This window comes from Equus caballus, chromosome X (genome assembly GCF_041296265.1).
Source record: "Equus caballus isolate H_3958 breed thoroughbred chromosome X, TB-T2T, whole genome shotgun sequence".
In the NCBI taxonomy this organism is placed as follows: domain Eukaryota; kingdom Metazoa; phylum Chordata; class Mammalia; order Perissodactyla; family Equidae; genus Equus; species Equus caballus.
Window position 1 is genome coordinate 4,501,505 of NC_091715.1, and position 24,081 is coordinate 4,525,585.

At 41.0% G+C, this 24,081-nt stretch overlaps 1 protein-coding gene across 7 annotated transcripts in view; it reads left to right on the forward strand.

The window, feature by feature from the left end:
- The window catches only part of STS (steroid sulfatase), a 177,455-nt gene that overhangs the window by 88,534 nt on the left and 64,840 nt on the right, over positions 1-24,081 (forward strand). For all 7 annotated transcript variants that reach the window (XM_023633178.2, XM_070256582.1, XM_070256580.1 and 4 more), the window contains one exon: positions 4,163-4,299. In XM_023633178.2, the coding sequence (XP_023488946.1) occupies positions 4,163-4,299 (137 nt within the window). The remainder of the gene's footprint in view (positions 1-4,162; positions 4,300-24,081) is intronic.

Consider the following 24,081-nt stretch of genomic DNA (forward strand, 5'->3'; position numbering starts at 1 on the left):
CGGGGTCTAGTCCAGATTACCTTTATATTTTTAGTGCCTGGTAGCGTGTTGGCAGAACGTTCTTTCCATAGATGTGAAATGCATGGATGGAAGAAACAAACAGCGGAATGTATACATCTATCTGCCGTGCACAGTGGTGGTCACACGAACTCCGCTGGGTGGCCGTGAAGGCCATTATCTGGTTCATGCCATACTCTAATCAGCAGCATCCGAGGGCTCTCAGAAACAATCCACAGATATTGCTCTTTTCATTCCAATTATTCCCTCTGCTGGCTCAAGTTGGGACACCAGTTGAATACTAAAGGTCAAACCCTCAGCTGAGAAATATTATATTCAAGACCTTCATGGCAGACAAAAAAAATAACACCATAGCCATCTTCTTGCCTAGATTTTCACTCACGCATTTATAAGATGTAGATCTTTTGATTCTCAGATTGAAATGATTGCAGGTTGCCGGGAAGGCGCAGAGCTGCCTTCTGTATTTTTAACAAATAGAGGGAAGGCATGTAGCAGCTGAAAGTTCTATCTCTTCACACAGCGTGCAAGACAGTGGCAATAAATTTTCAAAAGAGTTGTTTACTCAAGTGCTCCAGCTAATAAAAAAGGAGTTAAGCTGTTATTGAGAAATCTCCCTCCCACCAACTCGCTGAAGTGTCATTCAGTTTTCAAGGTCGTAGAGAAGAAGGGAGACCCAGGCCTCGTCAGCCAGCCTGGCCTCGGGGGAAATGGCCTTTCCTGCTCTTTTGAAGGACATTACTAAGCGGGAATCCCTTCACCTGAGAGCGAGCTGTCAGTCACACCCCAGGGTGTGTGCAGGGCAGCCCATGATTTATGTCTGTCTAGCCCACCTTCCACCGTGGAATATACCTCTATTCCGGGATGGTAAATCTTTGTGGTATGGTGTTTTCGCAAGCTGGATGTGCTTTTCTACATTTTCTGGGTTTGTTTTTGTATGTAAAACCTGATCACTCTGCTTTGACACCCAGGACCTTGGCTGGTGTCTGTGATGTCTAGTCTACTGACTGAAAAACTGCTGCTTTGCAGAGAGACAATAGAAAAAGAGTTCTACAAATATGCGTATTTTTATAATAAACACATTAATGGCCTTTTTGCCTTCCACCAAGGGCCCTCCCACATTCCAAGATGAAGGCCACATTCCGCAGCTGTAGTTGAACTCCGAGGTGCTGCATCTTCAACTCGCCTCCTCTCACTGCCCTCATCGTGAACCGCATTTTCTGGGGATCCCTTATTTGCTTATTGTGCCAACTTTATCGTTTATTTTTTCATGCTCACATCACATTTTAAAATGTCCTGATCGTCTGATCCTGCCAATAATGTTGACTGCTGCCTCTTTCTTCTTCATCTTTTTTTTTCCAAGCTGTTGGGAGTGGAATAGCTCTTCATTCTCAGCAAATTCTGTCAGTCACATCCTGTATTTCCAACCATGACCATATATGTACTTGGAAGATTGACTATTTAAGCTTCCTTATCTATTTTCTTTAACTTTAAGTCTAAAAATAAATGGGAGAACAGATGAGAGTGAAATTGTACCCATACATAATGTAACCGTCTGTTTAGGGACGAGTATGAAGAGTGTGATTTCACGTTCGTTTTGGGAAATCTAAGCCAGTTTTTAGGCCGTGATCTGCTTCTTGAGAAGGAGGTGCAGGTATATGTCCAGGTGTGAGTAAACTTCCCCCAGAATGACTAAGATGGAGGCCTAACAGGATGCCCTGTGTGGCAAAAGTCCATGACATACCATGGCTTATTTTCAGTTCTTCCAGGCTCTGCAAGGGCATCTACCCTTAGAAGTAGCCAAAGGGATGCCTGCGATGCCTTGGTAGACATTCTCGTGTGTAGATCGTCAGCTAGGATGACAGCTTCGGTTCTTCCATCTGATCATTAGTCTGTCTTCTTTTCTTTCCTAGAAGTAGTGGTGAGAATTATAGACCAGATGTTGTGGGTTCTGGTTCTCATGCCTTCTAATTCCAGTTAATGGGAGAAGTGGGACAAGCCACTTAGAAACATTTGTTTTTGCTTTCTTAGTCATGAAATAATAACAAAATTCCTTCATTTTACACTCTTGTGGGAAAAAAAAGTGACACAATTCATCTCTAAGCACTGGAGCCATAAATTGTTATACACATGATAACAATAGCTTGCAGGATTTGGTGTGTTTTCAGAGAACAAGAGGTGCCTGGCTCACTCAAAGTGTGATGTTGTGTGCTTGCTTTGTTTCAAAAGACAGGAGTTAATTGATGCAAGAAGCAACCTTAAAAGGAAGGTGGTAACCAGTAGATCCGAGGAGGAGTTGACCCACAAGGTGCTGTGTGGGCTGAAGGAACCCAAGCTATATTCACACTAGGAAATTAAGAATGCATTTAGAAAAGCATGCATGCATTCATTAATTAGAGGTAAAGTTATTAGAATTGTGATACTCAATTCTAGATTTGAAATGTTTTTGGTTATCATGAGGAGTTAAGGTATTAAGTAAATCTATAAAAGTAATGTTGATTTAATTAAATAGATTATTTCTTTACAACTTTTGCTGGTTGGCAAAGATGCCGAACAGAAGGGATGATCCCTTCAAAATGACTGGAAACTTCTGAGTTAGGTTAGAAGCCCAGATACGTATATATATATGTATATATAATACTACCTACTCTAGAGCCACTTTTACATAAACCATGTTGCATCGACGAGTCCCCGAAGTTCACTGGACTTCTGGGTGAAACTGCCAAAGCTGAGAGAGCTGATGCAATATTTCACATATTAACAGATGTTTACTGTACTTACGCAACCTGCCAGTCACTGTGCTGGTGCCAGGAACACAGATGTAAATGACGTGCCCCAACTCGTCACCTTGTGGCAGAGAGAATGCACATAAACGATTCTTGGGTAGTGCAGCAAATGCTTTATTAGAAATTGCATTTGTCCATCCATCCATTCACTCACTCACTCCTTCATTTGTGCCCCAATAGCCTTCAGAAGGCCACTCACTCAATATTCCCTTTTAGCTGGAAAGGAATTGCTGAAGCTTTCCTGGACAAAGATAAAGATTGCGCCTGTAATGTGAAATCAAAATGCAGCAATTAAGTGCACTTCTCAGAGGTCGAGATGTAAAGAGGAAGTGATGTGACTTATTACCTGACTTGCGTGTGAACCTCTTGACCTTCCCACAGTAATCTGGCTCATAGCAGTTGTCACAAGGGCTGCATGTTGACAGTAACTCATGACTCTTGAGCATCTGTGTGTTCTCACCAATTACAACAGAGTAGGTTTAGGTGTACTCTGAGTTAAAATGCTTTTGCAATAACATGAAACTCTCTAGATTATAGATTTGGATTAGTTCAAAGAATGTTCCATGTAACTTCCAAAATTTCAGTTTTGACAGTTGCGTGTTCATTCTGGGAGACTTGTTTTATAGTAGAACGTGGGCAATATGGCAGAATACCGAGTTGAATTGGCATTAGAAAGGTGTTGATATAAGAAGTTGAAGGGGCTGGCCCCGTGGCCGAGTGGTTAAGTTTGCACGCTCCGCTTCAGCAGCTCAGGGTTTCTCTGGTTCAGATAATGGGCGTGGACCTAGCACCACTCATCAAGGCATGCTGAGGCAGCGTCCCACGTAGCAGAGCCAAAAGCACTTACAACTAGAATATACAACTATGTACTGGGGGGCTTTGGAGAGAAGAAGATAAAAAAAAAAGATTGGCAACAGATGTTAGCTCAGGTGCCAATCTTTAAAAAGAAAGTTGACAACTCAAGATACTGTCTTTACTAGGTAGTAATGTGTGTGTATATATATTTTCCAAAGAGAATACTCTTTTGAATGGCTTGAGTTCATATCAATCGCTGTATAGAGAGGGAAGAATAGAATTCAAGGAAAAAAGCAGACCATACTCCACTACATTTCTTCCTGAGCTGAGTCATCAGAGATTGTCTCCAGGACGTAGCACTTCAGTCTGCTAATCTGTAAAGGGTAACAGTGAGTTGCTTCATAGAGACCCTATGCAGGCTTCCCTTTCTCTGAATAAAAGGTACAAGATTAGGCATCATGTTATGGTGTTTCCTGAATTTTCAAATGGCATCGTGTAATGGTAGTTTGATCCTAGTCAGAACGGCGGCAAACCTGCTGATATTGCTCTTGGGAATTTTCTTCCAGGAACGCTGAGACACCGTTTCTGCTTGTCTTGTCTTACCTTCACGTGCACACGGCCCTCTTCTCTTCCAAGGATTTTGCCGGCAAAAGTAAACACGGCGCTTATGGGGACACTGCCGAGGAAATGGATTGGAGTGTTGGTATGTGTCTTTATCTTCAATATGTTGTAGCTTATTTCCTGTGAATGTCTACCCGCATTCCTGATGCTTTTATAGACAGCAAATATGGTTGGTTGGTTTGTTTTCAAAAAAGGTAACCAAACACACACTAATTCTGAAAGTTGAACAGCATATAAAAAGTGTCTTCAGTCCTGAGCGCGTGATTTCAGTCGTCGATGGATGCATCACCAGTGAAAGTCTGGGCCTATGGGCCAGTGATCAGAGATTAATGGAGAAAAGGAGCCAAGGCTTTAGTCCTCATCATCACTTCTTCTAGTTAACAATTAAATATGAGCAACACCTCACCTGTAGCAAAGTTAGATAAGTGGTAGATTTGGGAGACTGAGGGTCCAAAACTGGCTCCCACCTTGGCGAATCTCTCAAGGCAGCAGCCAGGGGGTCTTCCGTGGGTGCTCTTATCATCACTGCAAAAGTTCACCAATGTTTTCTTCTTCTAGAGGTTGGGTGCTTCCTGTTGCGTCTCTGAGGACTGCAAAATTCCCATGTTCTCACGTCCCCTCTCCTTCCTCAGCAAATTACCTTATTCCTGAGGAATGTGGCATTTTGTCAGGGGTACTGAGAATATTTCTTATTCAGGCTTTCTTTAAACAATATATCTTGCTCATCTACATGAGGTAGTCAGGAACATGCTTTCTTCGAGTTTCTTTTGTACAGCTAAGCAGTCTTGGGTCGATTTCATAGCATGGAGGGCAAGTAATAGTAGCAGGTTAGCAACGGGATGGAAAAATCAGTGGGCTCCAAATTTCTCACTCACTTCCTGTCTTTTCTAGTGACATCATCTCTCATGATGATATTGCTCGGTCCTTCTGGACAACATTAGACAAAATTGTCCAAAGGTCACCAGTCAACCAGGTTGCTTAGGATTTTCATATATATTTGCTTTCTTTTCCTTCTCTCTTTCTTGTTCTTCCTTCTTTTTTTTTTGTGCACTAAATAGATAGTTTATAACTATTTAATCTAGGTGTTTTGGAAATACTTGAACATTGCCATGGAGTGTTTTGGGCTGGTTTTAAGCAGCAAATTGAATGTGATGGTAGTCACCTAGTGTGGTGATCGTAAGAACAAGTTTGGTTTGTTTTTTAAATCATGGAAGGAGCACCATCTTAAGAAACAAGAAAAACAAGACCCTTATTCTAGCGTCTAGCTCTTTATCTATCTCTGTGGACTTGAGACATGTCTTCAGTCTCCAGGCCTCAGGTCAGTCGTCTTGACTGAAGAATTCAGAAGAGGCCAGTTCTCAGTTTCTTCTTGAACACTCTGTGATTCTGTAAAATAACGGAAGTGACTACAGATGATGAATACAAGGAAAAACACCACCACAGCATTCCCCTGAATGAGAGTGATAAGAAAAAGCCATTATACTTAGGGCTTTTACATACACCAATGCAAGCCTGCCTCCTTCCTTTTTTGCTCCTTAAAATGTTGCATGTAAATCAATTTACATTTTCCACACCTTGGGAGTGTAAATCAGTAGACTATTTTGTAGTGTGAATCAGTAAAGTAGTTTCTCTCTTTAAAGAGCATTCTAGTGCAGTGTAACAGGTTTGTTATACAACTTTAAGACGTTAGTTGGCTAGCAAGCAAGCTCATGCTGGTGTCATCACCCTTATTGACTAATCTGTATTTAATTATAATGGCACATATGCCTACCCTGACTCATTAAAAAGTCTAACTTCCAATGTTTTTCTATTGGGCGTCCCTCTAGAATAGAATGGACAGTATTTTCAACTTTCAAGATCCACATTAGACTCTGATATAATAGTAACAGATGATTGTGTTCTTTCTTTTTTGCCAAAAAATAAAATCATTCCCTTAAGCCATTACATTAATTTCTCAGGATGTTTCTGTTGTTATAAATCAAATATATCTGAGTGTTTTGAGGAACATTCCTTCCCTCTAAGAAGAGCCTTTCATTATTACACAGAAGAGCGTAGCATTCTGAATAATTATGTAATAAAATAAAATGGGGATATTTGCTCAAGAAGAAATGCTCCCTGCACGAGGGGCAGCTGAGGTAGAAGGAATTAACCAGAGAGAGCACATCTCTGTCCTTCAGAGCATTTTCTTTCAAAATTTTTGGAGGCAGCATAATTATATGGAGCATAGCTTTCTCTGCTGCAGGTTTCTCTGTATCTGTAAAGGCATATTCATAACAAAGAACCTTTATTATTTAATTGTCCACCATGGCCAATTCCACCCCACGTCATCGTGGTTTATTGCCTTATTCTTAGCTGTGGGATTGCTCCATCTTGTGTTGTTATAATAGCCGAGGAAAGACTGGCCTCAAAAGATGTGAAAGGGGCCTTGCAGTAAAACCACACAGGAGTGGCTAAACTCCTGGAATTCTAATACCGCTATGCAATTCAAGGGCTGGTCAACATTCTTTAATAACCACAGCTACCGCCTATTAAGTGCGTTCCCTGCACCTGGCCCTGCACCTCACATGCATTCCCTCCCTTTGTGCTGTCAACAATCCGTGCAGCAGGTAACCTGGACATCATTCCTATTGTGTGGATAAGGCAGGGGAGGCTTGGAGAAGGTTGAATACACCTGTCTCAGGTTACAGAATTAATCAAGGATGAGCCGAAATGCGAATGTAGGTGTCCCACCAGAGCCTGAAGTCTATACCACCTTGTTCCACTGCCTTCCATGTAATGAGAAAGGCTGCGTCATAGCGGTGTATTGTCCACAATGAATCATGGGGAAAGAGCTAGTTCATTCATTAGGCGCATTTATTGAATGCCAACTGTGTGCCTAATTTTGTGTGTGTGTGTGGGAGGAATGCAATAATGACAAGACCCTTGGCTTAAGAGAATTTTGGGGCTATCAAGGGACTTAAGATTCTTCCAGGAGGTCTTATAATAACACAGAGCAAAAAGGGATGGATGGATCTCCCGAGCAAGGTGCCGATAGAGTGCTTGAGCAGTTTGGAAAAAGGAAGGGTAGACATCTGTGGCCAGTGGATACAGTCAGCCCCATCATTTCAGCAGGATGCACCTACAATCGAATCTTTTGGGCAATCATGCACAAATTTTCAATCCCAAATAATTCTGCAGCAGTGGAGCACTGGGGAGGAACAAATGGGTAAAATCTTGGTGTTTTCAAATGCACACCAAGGATTTTGGGGGCGTGTCATTCTGGCTGTTATTCCAGAAATGGAGTGGCATTTACCAGAGATCTATGAATGCCATGGGGGTAGAGGGAGCAGGGGGAGGGACGGACGTTGTTCTCACCAGTGGTTTCTTGTCTGTGGCTTGTACCATTACAGCCATCACAGCTCTAGTCTGTCAGGTGGGATTTGCATGCCATCAGCGTTTATTTAGAGCTCCATGCTATTAATAGAACCACATGAAGGAATAATAAATCAGTGCTTGCTCAGGATCAGATTAGCAAATTCTGTATCCTGCAAAGAGAAATGCAAGTCAAGAACAATTAAGGTGAATGCTAAAATGAACCTCTGGCTTCAAATCAAACTTTCATATTAAAAGTATATGTATATCTTGCCAGTGCTAAGGGTTGGGATCCAGTGGCTTATGTGGGATTGTTTCTTTCAAACAAAAGCTGCAAGCCTTTTCTTAAGTGGAAGAAACACCAACCATCCTAGTAGGACTCCAGAAGTCTTGAGAAAGTTTGATTTTTGGTTGCTCAGGATCTGTAATGTCGTACCCCCTAGTGGCTGTGTCTGATAAGGCAACCCTCAGTTTCTCCTCTTGATGTCTTCCCCTCTGGGACACTGGACAGTGTCACCTTCTGTGGGCACAGGATGAAACAGAGAACCAACTGGAAGGAAAAATAATGGACGAATTCATGAAAGATGAGCTGAGGGGATAGTACAGAATGAACTCCTCTCTCCCATACCTGACATACAGTTAAGCTTGGGCAACATAGCATCAATTGCCACACATCAATCCATCTTGAGGAATGGAGAATAAATTGGAGGGCCTCATTTAGCAAGAGGCAGGATAGTCACGAGAAAACTCTGCGAATGAGGAGCCTTAGGTATTGGCCAATGCCCCTCAAACATACAGCATAATTCTACCAGGGTTTGGCTCATTGGACAGGAGTTTAATGGATTATCCATTTGAAAACGGGCTCTTTCTAAGACCATTGGACTAAAATAGTTGTGGGAGCCTGAAATGCAGTGTGCAATGAATAGCCCCTCAGTTAATAGGTTTGTTTACCTGGGCAAAAGTACTCTGGTTGAGTTTATGTAGACGATATCTGCTCTTAGAATGCTGTAGACCAGGCCCATGGTAGCTGTTCAGTAAGTAAGTTTTAAAGGCGGCATCATGGAGAGCAGGTGCCTGATATTTGCAAGGCCCTGTCTAAGGTGCTGAAATGGCTAGGAAAGTGCGACTTCTCTTACATACGTGGGTAACTGTCCAACCGTGGGAGTAGATAAGATTGCGTTACAAGAATGTTAAAAGTAGTTGAGCAACTTGTGACTCAAGATTTATCTCCATCTAAATCCAAGATAAAAGTTTAGAAATCAACCTCCATGTTTCTACTTCTTGAAAGCTAACATTGGAGGACCTAAAAAAGCAATGCCAATACTCTTTTTCGTTCTTTTGTTCCCTACAGAATGTAATCTGAGCCATAAGGCTGTGTATTTCCCTTGGGATTCAATACATCAATTTTCTATGTCGAGTTTTTTAAACGCTCTTATTCTTGATAAATAGGACCTTCTTTAAAACATGAAAATAATGTGCTCACTTCTGATGCATACTGAAAATGGAAGGCCAGGCAGAACATTCAAAAGAAGGGAACAGGAAGAATCCCCCAAAGAAAAACGAAAGAGCCACCAGAGACAGAGAAGAAAGACTAAGAGAACTGGGGTCATGGATTTCAGGGGTGAAGAGCATCTCAAGGAAGGGGGATCAACACCAACTAGGATGTCAGAATCATCATTTAAAGAAGAGATGAAAAGGGACCAGTGGATTTAGCGACTATCAACTTGAGATTGTAGTGGCTTGCAGAGCGAGTGATATTTGAGGAGCCGGGGATCAGTGAGGTTGGATATCCCTTTCGGGAAGCATGAAGGAACTTGAGCAGTGGGATGATGTAGTGGACTGTGTCTGAGCTCAGCTCTGCTCAGTGGGAGACCAGGAGTCAGGGGTTGGCATCAGTGTGTGGAACTGTGCAATTTTCAGTCCAATGTTGGGGCAGGGAGAAGGATCATTGAGTTAACTGATGATTGAAATTTCACTGGGGAATGTCACAAAAGACAAGTGGGCATGGGAGTTTGGGCCATTAGCGAGAGAACAACTGAAGGAGGTGGCAGCCTCTGGGAGGAGATTGAGGAAAGAAGGGGCTGGTGGCTTGGGAGGTGATGGATTGGAGGTCCAAGCAAGATTGTAGGAAAGATGTTGGAAGGCTGAGACAAGGTGAAAGTGTTTAAATTCAGAGGTAGAACAATTCCAGGTGTTCACAGATCCGTGGCATGAGTTTAGGATGATGAATGAAGGACTGCAAGGCAAGTTCCTTGTGTGGGCAGATCAAGGAACTGGGAAGGTGGGGCATTCAGCTGATGCCTTCGTTGTGACAGCGCACCCCTCCAAGAGGGCAAGCTCGGCTGTCCTATGACTGCTAGGGCTGGCTGATCAACTGCCTTCACTCACAGGGCAGAGGTTCATGGCTGGGCGGGGAGCATGGAAGGATAACGGTGTACTTTACGAGGGGGAATGTAGGGCCATTATGGACCACACATTCATTAACTGAGCTTCCAGTTTAACAAACACTCAAAATTGTGGCTTGAAAATTATTTCAGTGGTTGCTCACCAGCCAAAATTCCAGGTTTTTAACAGGTTTCCGGGAGGAAGGGAGGTGGTCTATTCCCGGTAAAGCATGCGGGCTTCCAGCTCTGTACAGCAAAACCCCATCTGTCAGCTCAGTGACATGAAGGCAGTGTTAAAAGCGAAATGCTCATAACACACTACTCGTCACTTTGCAGCTGTGGTGCACGTCACGGCGAACTGTGCTGGGGGTGCGATTTTACGTGATTGGAACGAGGATGTAGAAGTGTTTTGTCATAAAACTCCTACACTTTTGAAGGAAAGCAAGTATATCCCTCGGTTTTCTATGGCAAATGTTGGATGTGGTGCGAATTCTTAAATGTGTTTTTAGTTTTCATTTTTGTTTAAGAGTGTACTCTGTAGAGTTTAAATAAAAATAAATAAACCGTGTGGCCCTGACTCCAGAATAGACAGAATGATGGAAAAGAACAGGAAGCCTGGAAGGAGAATCTCATGTAAATTTAAAGGTGGCGTTTCAAGGCAGACAGCTAAGAATAGATGACACATTAATTGCAATAGAATGATTAAACTTTGGGGGAGACATTATAGTTACCTCACTGATGCCTGGCACTGTGGTAAGTGATTGCATTCACTTAAAAGATAGGATGATGGTGATAGTGATGATGATGATGATGATGATGATGATGAAGATGGTGATGATGATGATGATGGTAGTGAAGGAAATGATGAATGAAGATAATAATAATGATGAAGCTGATGATGAAAACAATGAAGAGGAAGAGAAGGAGGAGAGGAAAAGGAGGAGGAAGAGAGATGATGGTCAAGATAAAGAAGTCAATTTTATAGGGAACTGAGGTTTGGAAATGAGGTCGCATAGATGGCTAGGATTTTAATCTGGTTCTGTCTTCCATACTATATGCTCTATGTGCCATACTGCTGTTCCCCATTTATCTCAGTGGATTCCCCATGCAGCCTGAATTTGGAAAATGGAACTGCTAAAGAATGCCAGAAAATATGTTGAGATCTATTTATCTGATATATAGTTGAGCAAGGTCTTTCTAAGCATGAAAGCAAAGGAATAAATAGTAAAGGAAAAAAATTACTAGATTTAATGACATATAATTTTCTGATGTCAAAAAAATGCTAGCAGACTAAAAAGACCAATGACAAACCAGTTAACAAGCATGTGCAACATCTACGTGCAATAAAAAGAAAATCCCCGAGATCTAGAAAGAGCTCGTACAAAGAAATTGATAAAAAGATGAATACCAGAAAAAGGAATTTGTTGTAACAATTTATTGTGTCAGCTCATTACGCATTTGCTAGCATTGAGCATTATGATTTAAAAACAAAAAATCTTTGCTAAAATGATGAAGGAAAGAGAGCAACTCTTTTTTAAAAGTTACATAATGCGTCATATTGATTCCTAAAGAGGTCAGACACTTTTCTTGTTATGTTTTTTTTTAGTTAAACAAACAAAAAATCTGTTGTCACTTATCCAGCAGGGTTGGCACGTTTTCCTAAGCCCTGTACTCTGAGGACGATGCGATGAAGAACCACCAGTTTGCCACTGCTAACCGTATCATCTCATTTAGCTTACAGAGTGTGTTTTAAATATTCAGCTAATGCTTTTTATTCTTGAATCCCAAGGCATCTATGACACAATTATTAAAACTCAACTCAAGCAACAAATTGGATTTCATTTTCACACTGGTGCTTTTCTTCATTGAAAATTCCCTTTCGGAATTTTCAAAAGACTTTAAGTTATCTAGGAGTGTGTGTGTGTGTGTGTGTGTGTGTGTGTGTTTACACACAGTCCTTTTGCATTAAGTTTCTCTTCAACTGCATCCTAAATACACACTTATAAAAAATGCATGAGTTTGTAAAATCTGCTTAATTCAATAATTCAATGTGATGCTTATTCCCCGAAGTGGAAACTGAAGTTAAAAAAAAACTAAGGAAATCCACTAGTTTATCAGTTTATCCCAGACTATCAGATCTTGAATATATGCTTGGAATGGCACTGAGCTCTGAATCAGATACAATATGACCTCCAGGCCTGTCATCGTAAGCGCTTGTTACCGAGATGGTCATGAACTAGGGCCTGGGGACAGGCAGTACCTTTCCCGGGACTTCTGACAGGGCCTGGTAATACAACCCCTCTACCTAATGAACAGATTTTTATTCAAGCAGATCTAGACCGGAGAGAAATGAAATCGTTGCCATTACACACTCCTGTTTACCCAAATGCAGGATACATAATGAGGTTTTGAAACTTCAGGAAAATATCTCTGAAGTGCTGACAACTTGTGAATTGTAAAGCAATGGCTAATACAGACCCACCTAGGTAGAGTTTTCCTTCCATGATTTAATAAAGAGACAGTATAAAAATCACATGCTCTCTGTGCAAACATATACGCTAAGCTTCAGGACAGGTGCCAAAAAATTAAGGAAATGTGCTGTTTGGGAGTGCTTAAGGTGTACTTTCACAAAGCAGGGCTTCCTCACATAGTATATGTGATGTTATTACCGAATATACTTTTATTTATGTTCATACTCCTTCCAGCCTTGAAGAAAACAAAAAAGAACTTATGATAAATGAAAATAAAATCACCTTTGCCAGGATTTTCCATTATTGTCCCTTTCTGAAATGTCTGTTTGGGGAGTCCTTTGTGAGCGGCTAGGCCTGGGCTGGAGGACACGGTAGGTGTGAGGTGTCTCTGACCAGTGACATCCTGCTTCCTTTTGTGCTTCCACGTTGGGGTGGGTTCTTGTTCGTGTAGGGGCTGTCCTGCATCAGGACGAGGGGACAGCTGAGTCCTAGGCTGCACATAGTTCAAGAGCAGAGTTCTGAAGTGCCTGTCCATCAGCAGTTCACATATCCCTTTGCTAGAGAAGAAAATTGCTTCATTGTTGACTCTGTCATCTGTATTTTTTTAAAGTTGAATGTTTTCTCACTTTGTGTAATTCTTTTTCTATTACCAAAGTAATCCATATTAAACACAAGCAGAAAGGGAGCGCCCTCTGGGATCCATCCTCAGTAGGTAACCTCATTCATGGGTCATGGCATCGGTTTCAGTTTTTATATGTTGCCAATATTATATAGTAATATTCAGATATGATCTTTATTATTATTGAGTATTTTACACAAACTCTATACACTATTTTGCAATTTTCCTCTTTCACTTAACTATATACTTCGGCATTTTTCAATTTCAGCATTTCCATTTTCATTTCATCTTTCTTAGACAATTTACTTAACCATTTCTGTGGGCATCGGAGTCCCACCAAGTTTTTGTTTTTCTATTTCAAGCAGTGCTATAGTGAATATTCTTGTCCGTATATGTATGTGAAATTGTGGGAACATTTTTAAAGGAAAAATTTCTCAAAATTAAAATGTTGGATCAAAGGGTATTAAAAAATGGAATTTGGGGCTAGCCTGGTGGCATAGCGGTTAAGTTTGCATTCTCTGTTTTGGCGGCCCAGGGTTTGCAGGTTCAGATCCCAAGTGCAGACCTATGCACCACTTATCCAGCCATACTGTGGCAGGCGTCCCACATATAAAGTAGAGGAAGATTGGCACAGATGTTAGCTCAGGGCCAATCTTCCTCAGCAAAAAGGGGCTAATCTTCCTCAAAAAAAAAAATGGAGTTTTGGTAGATATTGCCTAAAATGTCTTACTCTTTTTTTCCCTCAACAATGGGACACCCATTGATGATCTATGAGAATGCTAATTTCCTCATATTCTTGCCAACTCTAGATAGTATGATTCTAAAAGTATGATTCTAAAAGTATGTTTACTTTTATATTTATTAGGCAAAAAATGCTATTTCACTATTTAAAGTTTTCTTCCTGTTGCATGTAGGGTTGAGACTATATATTTTAGTCCATGGTAGTATTTTTTCTCCTAAGGATTCCCTGTTCATATTCTTTGGGCACTTTTCTGTTGGATTGTCGATCTTTTTCTTATTGATTTGTGTGGGCTATTTACATATTAAGGACATTAACATTTGCTTGTATGTTGCAAATATTTTTTGTACCTTTTTGTTTGTCTTTTCATTTTTTTAGTAGAGTTTTTGTGATGAATTCCTGTGGTCAAATTTGACAGCCTTTCCTTCATGACTTTGGGAATGGATGACTGGCTAAAAAAGGGTATCTCTACCCACCAAATTATATACCTTTTCTCTTGTATTTCCTCCCAGTATCTTTGTGGGCTGGTGCTTGAAAGTTGGATATTTAGTCTATGGAGAAGAACATGTGTGGGATCATGTGTTGTTGTTTGCTCATTATTATAGGTGTTGGTCTCGGTTGGTCAGCACTCTTGGTTGCCGTGGGACCTCTCAGAACTTGAGTAAGGTGGGTTTGGTGGCCCATCTTATCTCTGGACAGTAGGCATCAGATCCAGCCCTTTCTGCAAGGTCTAAGCAAAGTTCCCACTAGTGATGCCCCTACATCCCACTATAAGCCAGGTGGCTGTAGTCCAGTGGTCTCCTCCCATGGCCACTGGCAGGGGATGACTCATCAGGCAGGGTCTCCTCTGTGAGTGGGCAGTGTAATGGCCTCGTACCTGTCCCGTCACCACCGCAGGTAGATGTCAAAGCATTTTAGGGCAGGCAGGGATGGCTGCCACACCCCCTGCACTACCTGTTTCTCTCTGGCATTACTGTCCCGACTGGCTGGGGGCACAAAGCCTTGGGATCACTCGAGGGAGGGGCCATCCCCAATTGCCCGAAAGGGAGGTTCCCTCTCTGCTCCCTGATGTCTTCCCGGGCAGCGAGGAAGGAGGGGCTGGCTGCTGCACAATGCATCCTGCCCTCACCTGTGTGATGCCCCCTGCATCCCGAAGCTCCGGGTGTGCACCTGGAACCCTGCTCTGCTCTCCTTAATGGATGTGAGTCGGTTATGTCTCTTCTAGATTAGTTGTGTCACCTTTGCAAAGAGTTGGAAAAAAGAAAAGGGTGGAAACTGGTGTGTAGTTACCATGTTTCCAAGTCTTCAAAAACCAGTGTTAAAGCTATATTGATTTTTACAGTTAGAAGAGGAAAAGAAGTAAGGGATCATTAGAAGACATTTATACCACATGATTGAATGTATGATTTAGTCAAAAGCAAGCAATTTGTGAGCCGAGCCCATTCTTCCACTTAATAAGACTGTTCTCAGAAGGCTGTTAAACTGTCCTTGGCTGTGTTGAATTACAGGTTCACTGTCGTGGACTGGCCTCACCTCCCAGCTCTTCTGGTTTTCACCTCCACTTCAGTCTTTGTCCTGTTGTCACAGCACTACCTCCTGCCTCCCTAATAATATTGATGCTGCTAATAACGAGCATACACATCTTCACTTGCCGGCTGCTGACTCTCTCCAGGCATTATGTATTCGTAGGAGTCTTCGTGTAGTCCTCTGAGAATGCGACTGTATTACCCATTTTACAGATGTCTAAACCAAGGCCCATAGGACAGAAGTAGTTTGTCCCTCAAGCTCTCACAGCTGGCAAGTGGCAGAGGCAGAATTCATACCCAGGTTCATGTCCTTATGCCCCACGTGATATTAACAGATGGCCTCATGACACATGCCTTCTGCATCTTGATGGCCGCAGGAGTGCCAGGGAAGGGCATAGACTTTGGGGCCAGATGTCTGAGGTTCCACCCCACCTCTACCACACGCTGGCTGGTAAACCTGAGCAGGTTACCTCTCTTGCTGGGGCCTCTATTTCCTCAGCCGTAAAATGGGATTATAACGTTGCTTATCTTTCTGGGATGTCTTGAAGAATGCCCGGGATATATTAAGAACTCTACAAATGTCCGTTATTATTCTGGTGGCTACACACACAGCTTCCATTGACTCCCTTCTCTCATTGTGTGCCTTGACTTCACCATCTCTCCTCTAGGTATATACTTTATTATGGTTTTTTGGTGGGAAAGGGAAGCAAATGGCCATAGATGTCCCAGGGCAGAGTTTCATGTGTTAGAGTCTTGTGACCTTTTGTTGGTTTGACATCTAGCCATAAGAACGTGGAATAAGTGGAATCTTCCCATAGCCTTTGTTGTTGAGGCCATTGCAGCAGCCCTCTCTGCCTACAGTCTGAAGGAGCTGCTTCTCCTAGAAGCCGCGTGGAGCGGCAATTCAGGAGCGCTCGCAGAGTCTGCTGGGAGCTAACTGTTTGTGTTCTCAGGTGATTTCTGGGCTCACCCACTTGGGCCATATCTCTCAACCTGGCGGCCAGAGCCCTGGGTTAATGCCCTGGCAGTGAGGGCTTCATGCTCTTCTGTTAACTTAGGGAGATAAGCATTTGGGGAGGAAAGTGTCTTGACGGCAGGACTCTGTAAGTCATTTGTTTGCTCCCAAGCATTAGAAAAAAGTGAAGGCAGGTTATAAAGTAGCACATTTCCATAAATGACTCCTTCTCAATCCAAAGTAGATCTTGTCCATTGGGTCCTCCAGATACCACTGGTGCAAAAAATTAAAACAGAACAAACCTCTGTTGTTTCCAGAGTTAAGTGGGTGCTTGCTGTACTTAACACACAATTTCATTCATTTAAGGTCGCTAACAGCAGGCACGCCCATTGGCTCTAATTTAGAGGAAGATGGCTTCTGATGTTTATCACTTACTTAAGTTTTAAAACAAATCCTCCGTGACATTCATCTACATAATCTCCTTTTAGTCAGCCATGGCAAAATATGACTTCTGCACATGTTCGCATTCCCAGTTTATAGAAAATTGATAGAGAAAGAACACTGTTGTCATAATATTTTTTCATTTGAAAGTAAGGCAATAGCCAGAAGAGAACAAAAATGACAAAAATAACAGCATTTTTAAGTCTTTTAACTTTAATCATTTGAAGGTAGAATTGCCTGTCAAATACCTCTGCCGACATTGCTATTTCTTGCCTGCCAAATTTCATCAGTAACAACCATCTCATAAATACATTTATGCATCTGATTTGTAGCAAGTAAATATACCATACTTTAGGAAGAAGAAACCTACAGAAAATAAGCTTCTTTGACAATCTTTGAAGCTTTGAGTACCGACTTTGAGAAAAACCATTTTGGTTTGTGTACACAACTTGACATTTTGGTTTTGTTTAGTGCTGCTTGCAATTAAGCAAAAGGGAAGGAGATAAGTGCAAGGACGTTCCAATTTATTTTGAAATAGAAGGAATTACCATATTCACAGATGGGGTAGATGTGTTCATCTTAGTAATTCTTTGTTGTTTTATCCTCACAGAACTTTCGAAGAGGGCATCTGTGCACAGGGATGCTTCCATACAAAACGCATCTCTTCTAGACAGGAGCAGGTCTTGCTCAGATATCATTGGCCAGAGAGAGTTGCAGTCCACTTGGTTTGGGTGAAAGAAAGGGAATCTTTGACCAGAACAGTGTAAGTAGACCTATGGCAACCACAAGTGTTAGTGGGTACTGACGCAGTCCACACTATAGCATATACATCCATCTGCATGTATATTTGCATGAGCATGCAGACACCGAACTACAAGGAATACACTATATATTTTTTCCCACCATGTCTAGCAAAAGCCAAGAAATCCCTTAGCTAACTGTGGCTCTGTAGGCAGTCTCTGCTTGCTTTTCTCCATAGCTTTGTTTTTCATGACCTTGTTCTGCATTTCATGCCGTGTGCCGTGATGGCCATCCTCAGAATGGCTATTTCCTGGAGTAGGGTCTTTATTCTCATGGACGGAAGCTCTCTTGCAGTTACTCCAAAGTGCCACCTGAAGCATTTCTTAATTCAAAGAACTGCTCTTACTTTGCTGCTGAACAGGTCTAGTGATACTGGAAATGGAGGTCATTAGACATGGTGATCTCTTCCCATCCACGTTGTCTCAAGTGCCAGTTGCCTGCTATTTCGCATCAGTTTCTCTTTCTGCTCTTAAAGCAACTAAGCAACTGTGACAGAGGTTGTAGGGTTGCCTTTGTTTTAGGAGGGAGAAGAAATGACTTCCAGGTCTACGACTGCCTCAACACTGGAGGTCAACTCTACAAATCTCACTGGCTCTCTGTTGCTGTCTACACTGCAGAATCAGACCTCCATGCATTTGGGCAGCCTCCTGGAGTTTCATGGATGAACCACTCATGCCCACAGAATGTGAGCCCCTCAAACATGTTTATTGGCTTCTTCACTCAGTACTTTTGTTTTTTAATGAGGAAGATTGTCCCTGAGCTAACATCTGTGCCAATATTCTTCTATTTTGTACATGGGATGCTGCCACAGCATGGCTTGATGAGCAGTGTATAGGTCCGTGCTCGGGATCCAAACCCGGGAACCTGGGCCACCAAAGCAGAGCACACAGACTTAACCACTACACCACCGGGCCAACCCCTACTTGGTACTTTTTAAAGCTTAGAGGAATGGAAATCCTAACCCAGAGCCAATATCAAGAACTAATGTGTGGTTAAGACAAAGGCAAGTTATGGTGATAGGGGATATAAAGATTAGAACTGTTGAATTGTCCCTTTTTGCCTGTCTTGTATGGGTAGCAGTATTGAAGTTATTTTCCACTCTGATCCTCCATGACCCTTGTTGACTCATTTACCCACCAATTTGGCACACTACATACATGCTGTCATCTGTCCTGGACTCTGCTCTCACTGCATTAATTTTAAATGCTGTCTTCTTACGGATTAATCCTGATCCTCAAAAATGATTTTTTTCTCCATTAACCTGTTCTTCATCTTATATGTGTGCTTCAGGTATGCACATCTGGAAAGCTTAACGTTAAGTGAAGGTACCAGGAAATCCAGTGATAATGGGACAGCAAGAATAAAGGAAACACACACTGAGTATATTTTTCTTTCTCTTCACTTTCTACGTGAGTTTCCAGTAAATCTGTATTTGTGACAAAATAGTAAATTTCTTGCAGAAAGAGGTTTTTGCAACCTTAGCCTAGAGATGTAAACACTGCTTAGTAGGGCAGTCAAAAGGGTGGGGCGGGGGCGCTGGGGCAGGACCAAGGGGTGGCGATCCAAACAAACTTTTTTTTTTAATTGAGTTAATGATAGGTTACAATCTTGTGTAATTTCAGTTGTACATTATTGTTTGTCAGTCGTGTTGTAGGTGCACCATTTCACCCTTTGTGCCCACCCCCCACCCCACCTTTCCCCTGGTAACCACTAATCTGTTCTCTTTGTCCACATTTTGTTTTTCAATTTTTTTTTTTTTGAGTTATTGATAGGTTACAATCTTGTGAAATTTCAATTGTACATTAATGTTTGTCAGTCATGTTGTAGGTGCACCACTTCACCCTTTGTGCCCACCCCCACCCCACCTTTCCCCCAGTATCCCCTAAACTGTTCTTGGTCCATAGTTTTAAATTCCTCATATGAGTGGAGTCATACACAGATTATCTTTCTCTCACTGGCTTATTTCACTTAACATAATTCTCTCAAGGTCCATCCATGTTATTGCAAATGGAATGATTTTGTTCTGTTTTGCAGCTGAGTAGTATTCCATTGTATATATGTACCACATCTTCTTTACCCATTCGTCTGTTGCTGGGCACTTAGGTTGCTTCCACGTCTTGGCTATTGTAAACAGTGCTGCAATAAACATTGGGGTGCATAGGACTTTTGGGATTTCTGACTTCAAGCTCTTTGGATAAATACCCAGTAGTGGGATGGCTGGATCGTATGGTAGTTCTATTTTTAGTTTTTTGAGGAATCTCCATACTGTTTTCCATAGTGGCTGCACCAGTTTGCATTCCCACCAGCAGTGTATGAGGGTTCCATTCTCTCCACAACCTCTCCAACATTTGTTACTGTTAGATTTAGATATTTTTGTCATTCTAATGGGTGTAAGGTGATATCTTAGTGTAGTTTTGATTTGCATTTCCCTGATGATCAGCGATGATGAGCATCTTTTCATGTGCCTATTGGCCATCTGTATATCTTCTTTGGAGAGATGTCTGTTCATGTCTCCAGCCCATTTTTTGATCAGGTTGTTTGATTTTTTGTTGTTGAGTTGTGAGAGTTCTTTGTATATTATGGATATTAAGCCTTTGTCAGATATATGACTTGCAAATATTTTTTCCCAGTTAGTGGGTTGTTTTTTTTGTTTCAATCCTGTTTTCATTTGCCTTGAAAGAAGCTCTTTAGTCTGATGAAGTCCCATTTGTTTATTCTTTCTATGTTTCCCTTCTCTGAGAAGACATGGTGTCTGAAAAGATCCTTTTAATACTGATGTCAAAGAGTGTACTGCCTACGTTTTCTTTGAGAAGCCTTATGGTTTCAGGTCTCACCTTTAGGTCTTTGATCCATTTTGAGTTTATTTTGGTGAATGGTGAAAAAGAATGGTCAATTTTCATTCTTTTACATATGGCTTTCCAGTTTTCCCAGCACCATTTGTTGAAAAGACTTTCTTTTCTCCATTGTATGCTCTCAGCTCCTTTGTCGAAGATTAGCTGTCCATAGATGTATGGTTTTATTTCTGGGCTTTCAATTCTGTTCCATTGATCTGTGCACCTGTTTTTGTACCAGTACCATGCTGTTTTGATTACTGTAGCTTTGTAGTAAGTTTTGAAGTCAGGGATTGTGATGCCTCCCGTTTTGTTCTTTTTTCTCAGGATTGCTTTAGCAATTCGGGGTCTTTTGTTGCCCCATATGAATTTTAGGATTCTTTGTTCTAATTCTGTAAAGAATGTCATTGGGATTCTGATTGGGATAGCATTGAATCTGTAGATTGCTTTAGGTAGAACGGACATTTTAACTATGTTTATTCTTCCAATCCATGTACATGGAATGTCTTTCCATCTCCTTATGTCGTCATCCAATTCTCTCAGAAAGACCTTGTAATTTTCATTGTATAGGTCCTTCACTTCCTTAGTTAAATCTACCCCGAGGTATTTTTTCTTTTTGTTGCGATTGTGAATGGTATTGTGTTCTTGAGTTCTTTTTCTGTTAGGTCGTTATTAGAGTATAGAAATGCTACTGATTTATGCAAATTGATTTTATACCCTGCAACTTTGCTGTAGTTGTTGATTACTTCTAAGAGTTTTCCAATGGATTCTTTGGGGTTTTCTATATATAAGATCATGTCATCTGCAAACAGCAAGAGTTTCACTTCTTCCCTCCCTATTTGGATTCCTTTTATTCCTTTTCCTTGCCTGATTGCTCTGGTCAGGACCTCCAGTACTATGTTAAATAAGAGTGGTGATAGAGGGCATCCTTGTCTCGTTCCTGTTTTCAGGAGGATGGCGCTCAGTTTTTGCCCATTGAGTATGATGTTGGCTGTGGGTTTGTCATATATGGCCTTTATTATGTTGAGGTAGTTCCCTTCTATGCCCATTTTGTTCAGAGTTTTTATCATAAATGGCTGTTGGATCTTGTCAAATGCTTTCTCTGCATCTATTGAGATGATCATGTGGTTTTTATTCCTCAGTTTGTTGATGTGGTGTATCACGTTGATTGATTTGCGGGTGTTGAACCATCCCTGTGTCCCTGGTACGAATCCCACCTGATCATGATGTATGATCCTTTTGATGAATTGCTAAATTCTGGTGGCCAAAATTTTGTTTAGAATTTTTGCATCTATGTTCATCAGTGATATTGGCCTGTAGTTCTCTTTTTCCCTGGTGTCCTTGTCAGGCTTTGGTATCAGCGTGATGTTGGCCTCATAGAATGTGTTAGGAAGTGTTCCATCCTCCCTAATTTTTTGGAATAGCTTGAAAAGGATGGGTATTAAATCCTCTCTGAAAGTTTGGTAGAATTCCCCAGGGAAGCCATCTAGTCCTGGGGTTTTATTCTTTGGGATGTTTTTGATTGCTGTTTCAATCTCTTTCCTTGTGATTGGTCTGTTCAAATTGTCTGCTTCTTCTTGAGTGAGCTTTGGGAGATTGCAGGAGTCCAAGAATTTATCCATTTCCTCTAGGTTATCCATTCTGTTAGCATAGTTTTTCGTAGTAATCTCTTATAATCCATTGTATTTCTGCAGAGTCTGTTGTTATTTCTCCTCTTTCATTTCTGATTTTGTTTATTTGAGCTTTCTCCCTTTTTTTCTTTGTAAGTCTGGCTAGTGGTTTGTCAATTTTATTTATCGTCTCAAATAACCAGCTCTTTGTTTCATTGATCCTTTCTACTGCCTTTTTCGTTTCAATAGTATTTATTTCTGCTCTGATTTTTATTATTTCTCTCCTTCTGCTGACTTTAGGCTTTGTTTGTTCTTCTTTCTCTAGTTCAGTTAGGTGTAGTTTAGGATTGCTTATTTGGGATTTTTCTTGTTTGTTAAGATGTGCCTGTATTGCGATGAATTTTCCTCTTAATACAGCTTTTGCTGTATCTCATATGAGTTGGTATGGCATGTTACCATTTTCGTTTGTTTCCAGGTATTTTTTGATTTCTTCTTTAATTTCTTCAATGATCCATTGCTTGTTCAGTAGTGTGTTGTTTAGTCTCCACATCTTTGTGCTTTTCTCAGCTTTTTTCTTGTAATTAATTTCTAGCCTTATAGCATTATGATCAGAGAAAATGCTTGTCATTATTTCCATTTTTTTAATTTGTAGAGGCTTGCTTTGTTTCCCAACATATGGTCTATCCTTGAGAATGTTCCATGTGCACTTGAGAAGAATGTGTATTCTGCTTTTTTAGGATGAAGTGTTCTATATATGACTATTAAGTCCAGTTGTTTTAGTTTTTCGTTTAGCTCCACTATTTCCTTGTTGATTTTCTGTCTGGATGATCTGTCCATTGATGTGAGTGGGGTGTTGAGGTCCCCTACTCTTATTGTATTGTTTTTAACATCTTCCTTTAGGTATGTTAATAGTTGCCTTATGAACCTTGGTGCTCCTGTGTTGGGTGCATAGATATTTATAAGCATTATTTCTTCTTGATGAAGTCTCCCTTTGATCGTTATATATTGTTCCTCTGTGTCTCTCTTTACCTGTCTTATTTTGAAATCCACTTTGTCTGATATAAGAATTGCAACACCTGCTTTTTTTTCCTTGCTATTATCTTGAAGTATTGTCCTCCACCCCTTCACTCTGAGCCTGTGTTTGTCCTTGGGGCTGAGGTGTGTTTCCTGGAGGCAACAAATTGTTGGATCTTGTTCTTTAATCCATGTTGCCACTCTGTGTCTTTTTATTGGAGAGTTCAATCTGTTTACATTGAGAGTGATTATTGATGCATGTGGACTTAAAGCTGTCAATCTGTTGCTCATTATCTGGCTTTCCTGCTTTTCTCTTCCTGTGTGCTTTATCCTACCCATTTGTTACTGCAATTTCTTATGCTGGGTTTCTTAGATTTTTCCTTATTAATGTTTTGTGGCTCTGTTCTGTTTTTTAGTTTAGTGGCTACCCTGAAGTTTGTATTTAGAATCTCATGTATAATGTAGTCTATTCTCTGGTGGTCTCTTACTTACTTGGCCTAGACTAATTTAGTCCCTTTGCTCTTCCCCTCCTAAATTATTATTTTCATTTCTTATTCCAACTCATGTTATGAGTTTGTAGTTAGAGTGATAAGATTGTCTTTGCTTTGGTAGTTTCCTTACCTTTATCCTAATGCTATAGTTGAATATTTGCTATCCTATTCTGATTCTATTTATCTGTCTCCCTACTCTGTGGTTTGTGACCCCTTTCTCCCTTCTTTCTTTTTTCAGGTATGAGAGCCTTCTTGAGGATTTCTTGTAGTGGAGGACTTTTGGTTACAAATTCCCTTAACTTTTGTTTGTCTGGAAAAGATTTAATTTCTCCCTCATACCTGAAGGATATTCTTGCTGGATAGAGTATTCTTGGCTGAAGATTTTTATCTTTTAAAGTTTTGAATATGTCACTGCATTCTCTCCTAGCTTGTAAGGTTTCTGTAGAGAAATCCGCTGAAAGTCTGATAGGAGCTCCTTTGTAGGTTATTTTCTTCTGTCTTGCTGTCCTGAGTATTCTTTCTTTGTCTTTCATTTTTGCCATTTGTACTACTATATGCCTTGCAGTAGGTCTTTTTACATTGACAAATCTAGGAGATCTGAAAGCTTCCTCTATATACATTTCTCCCTCAA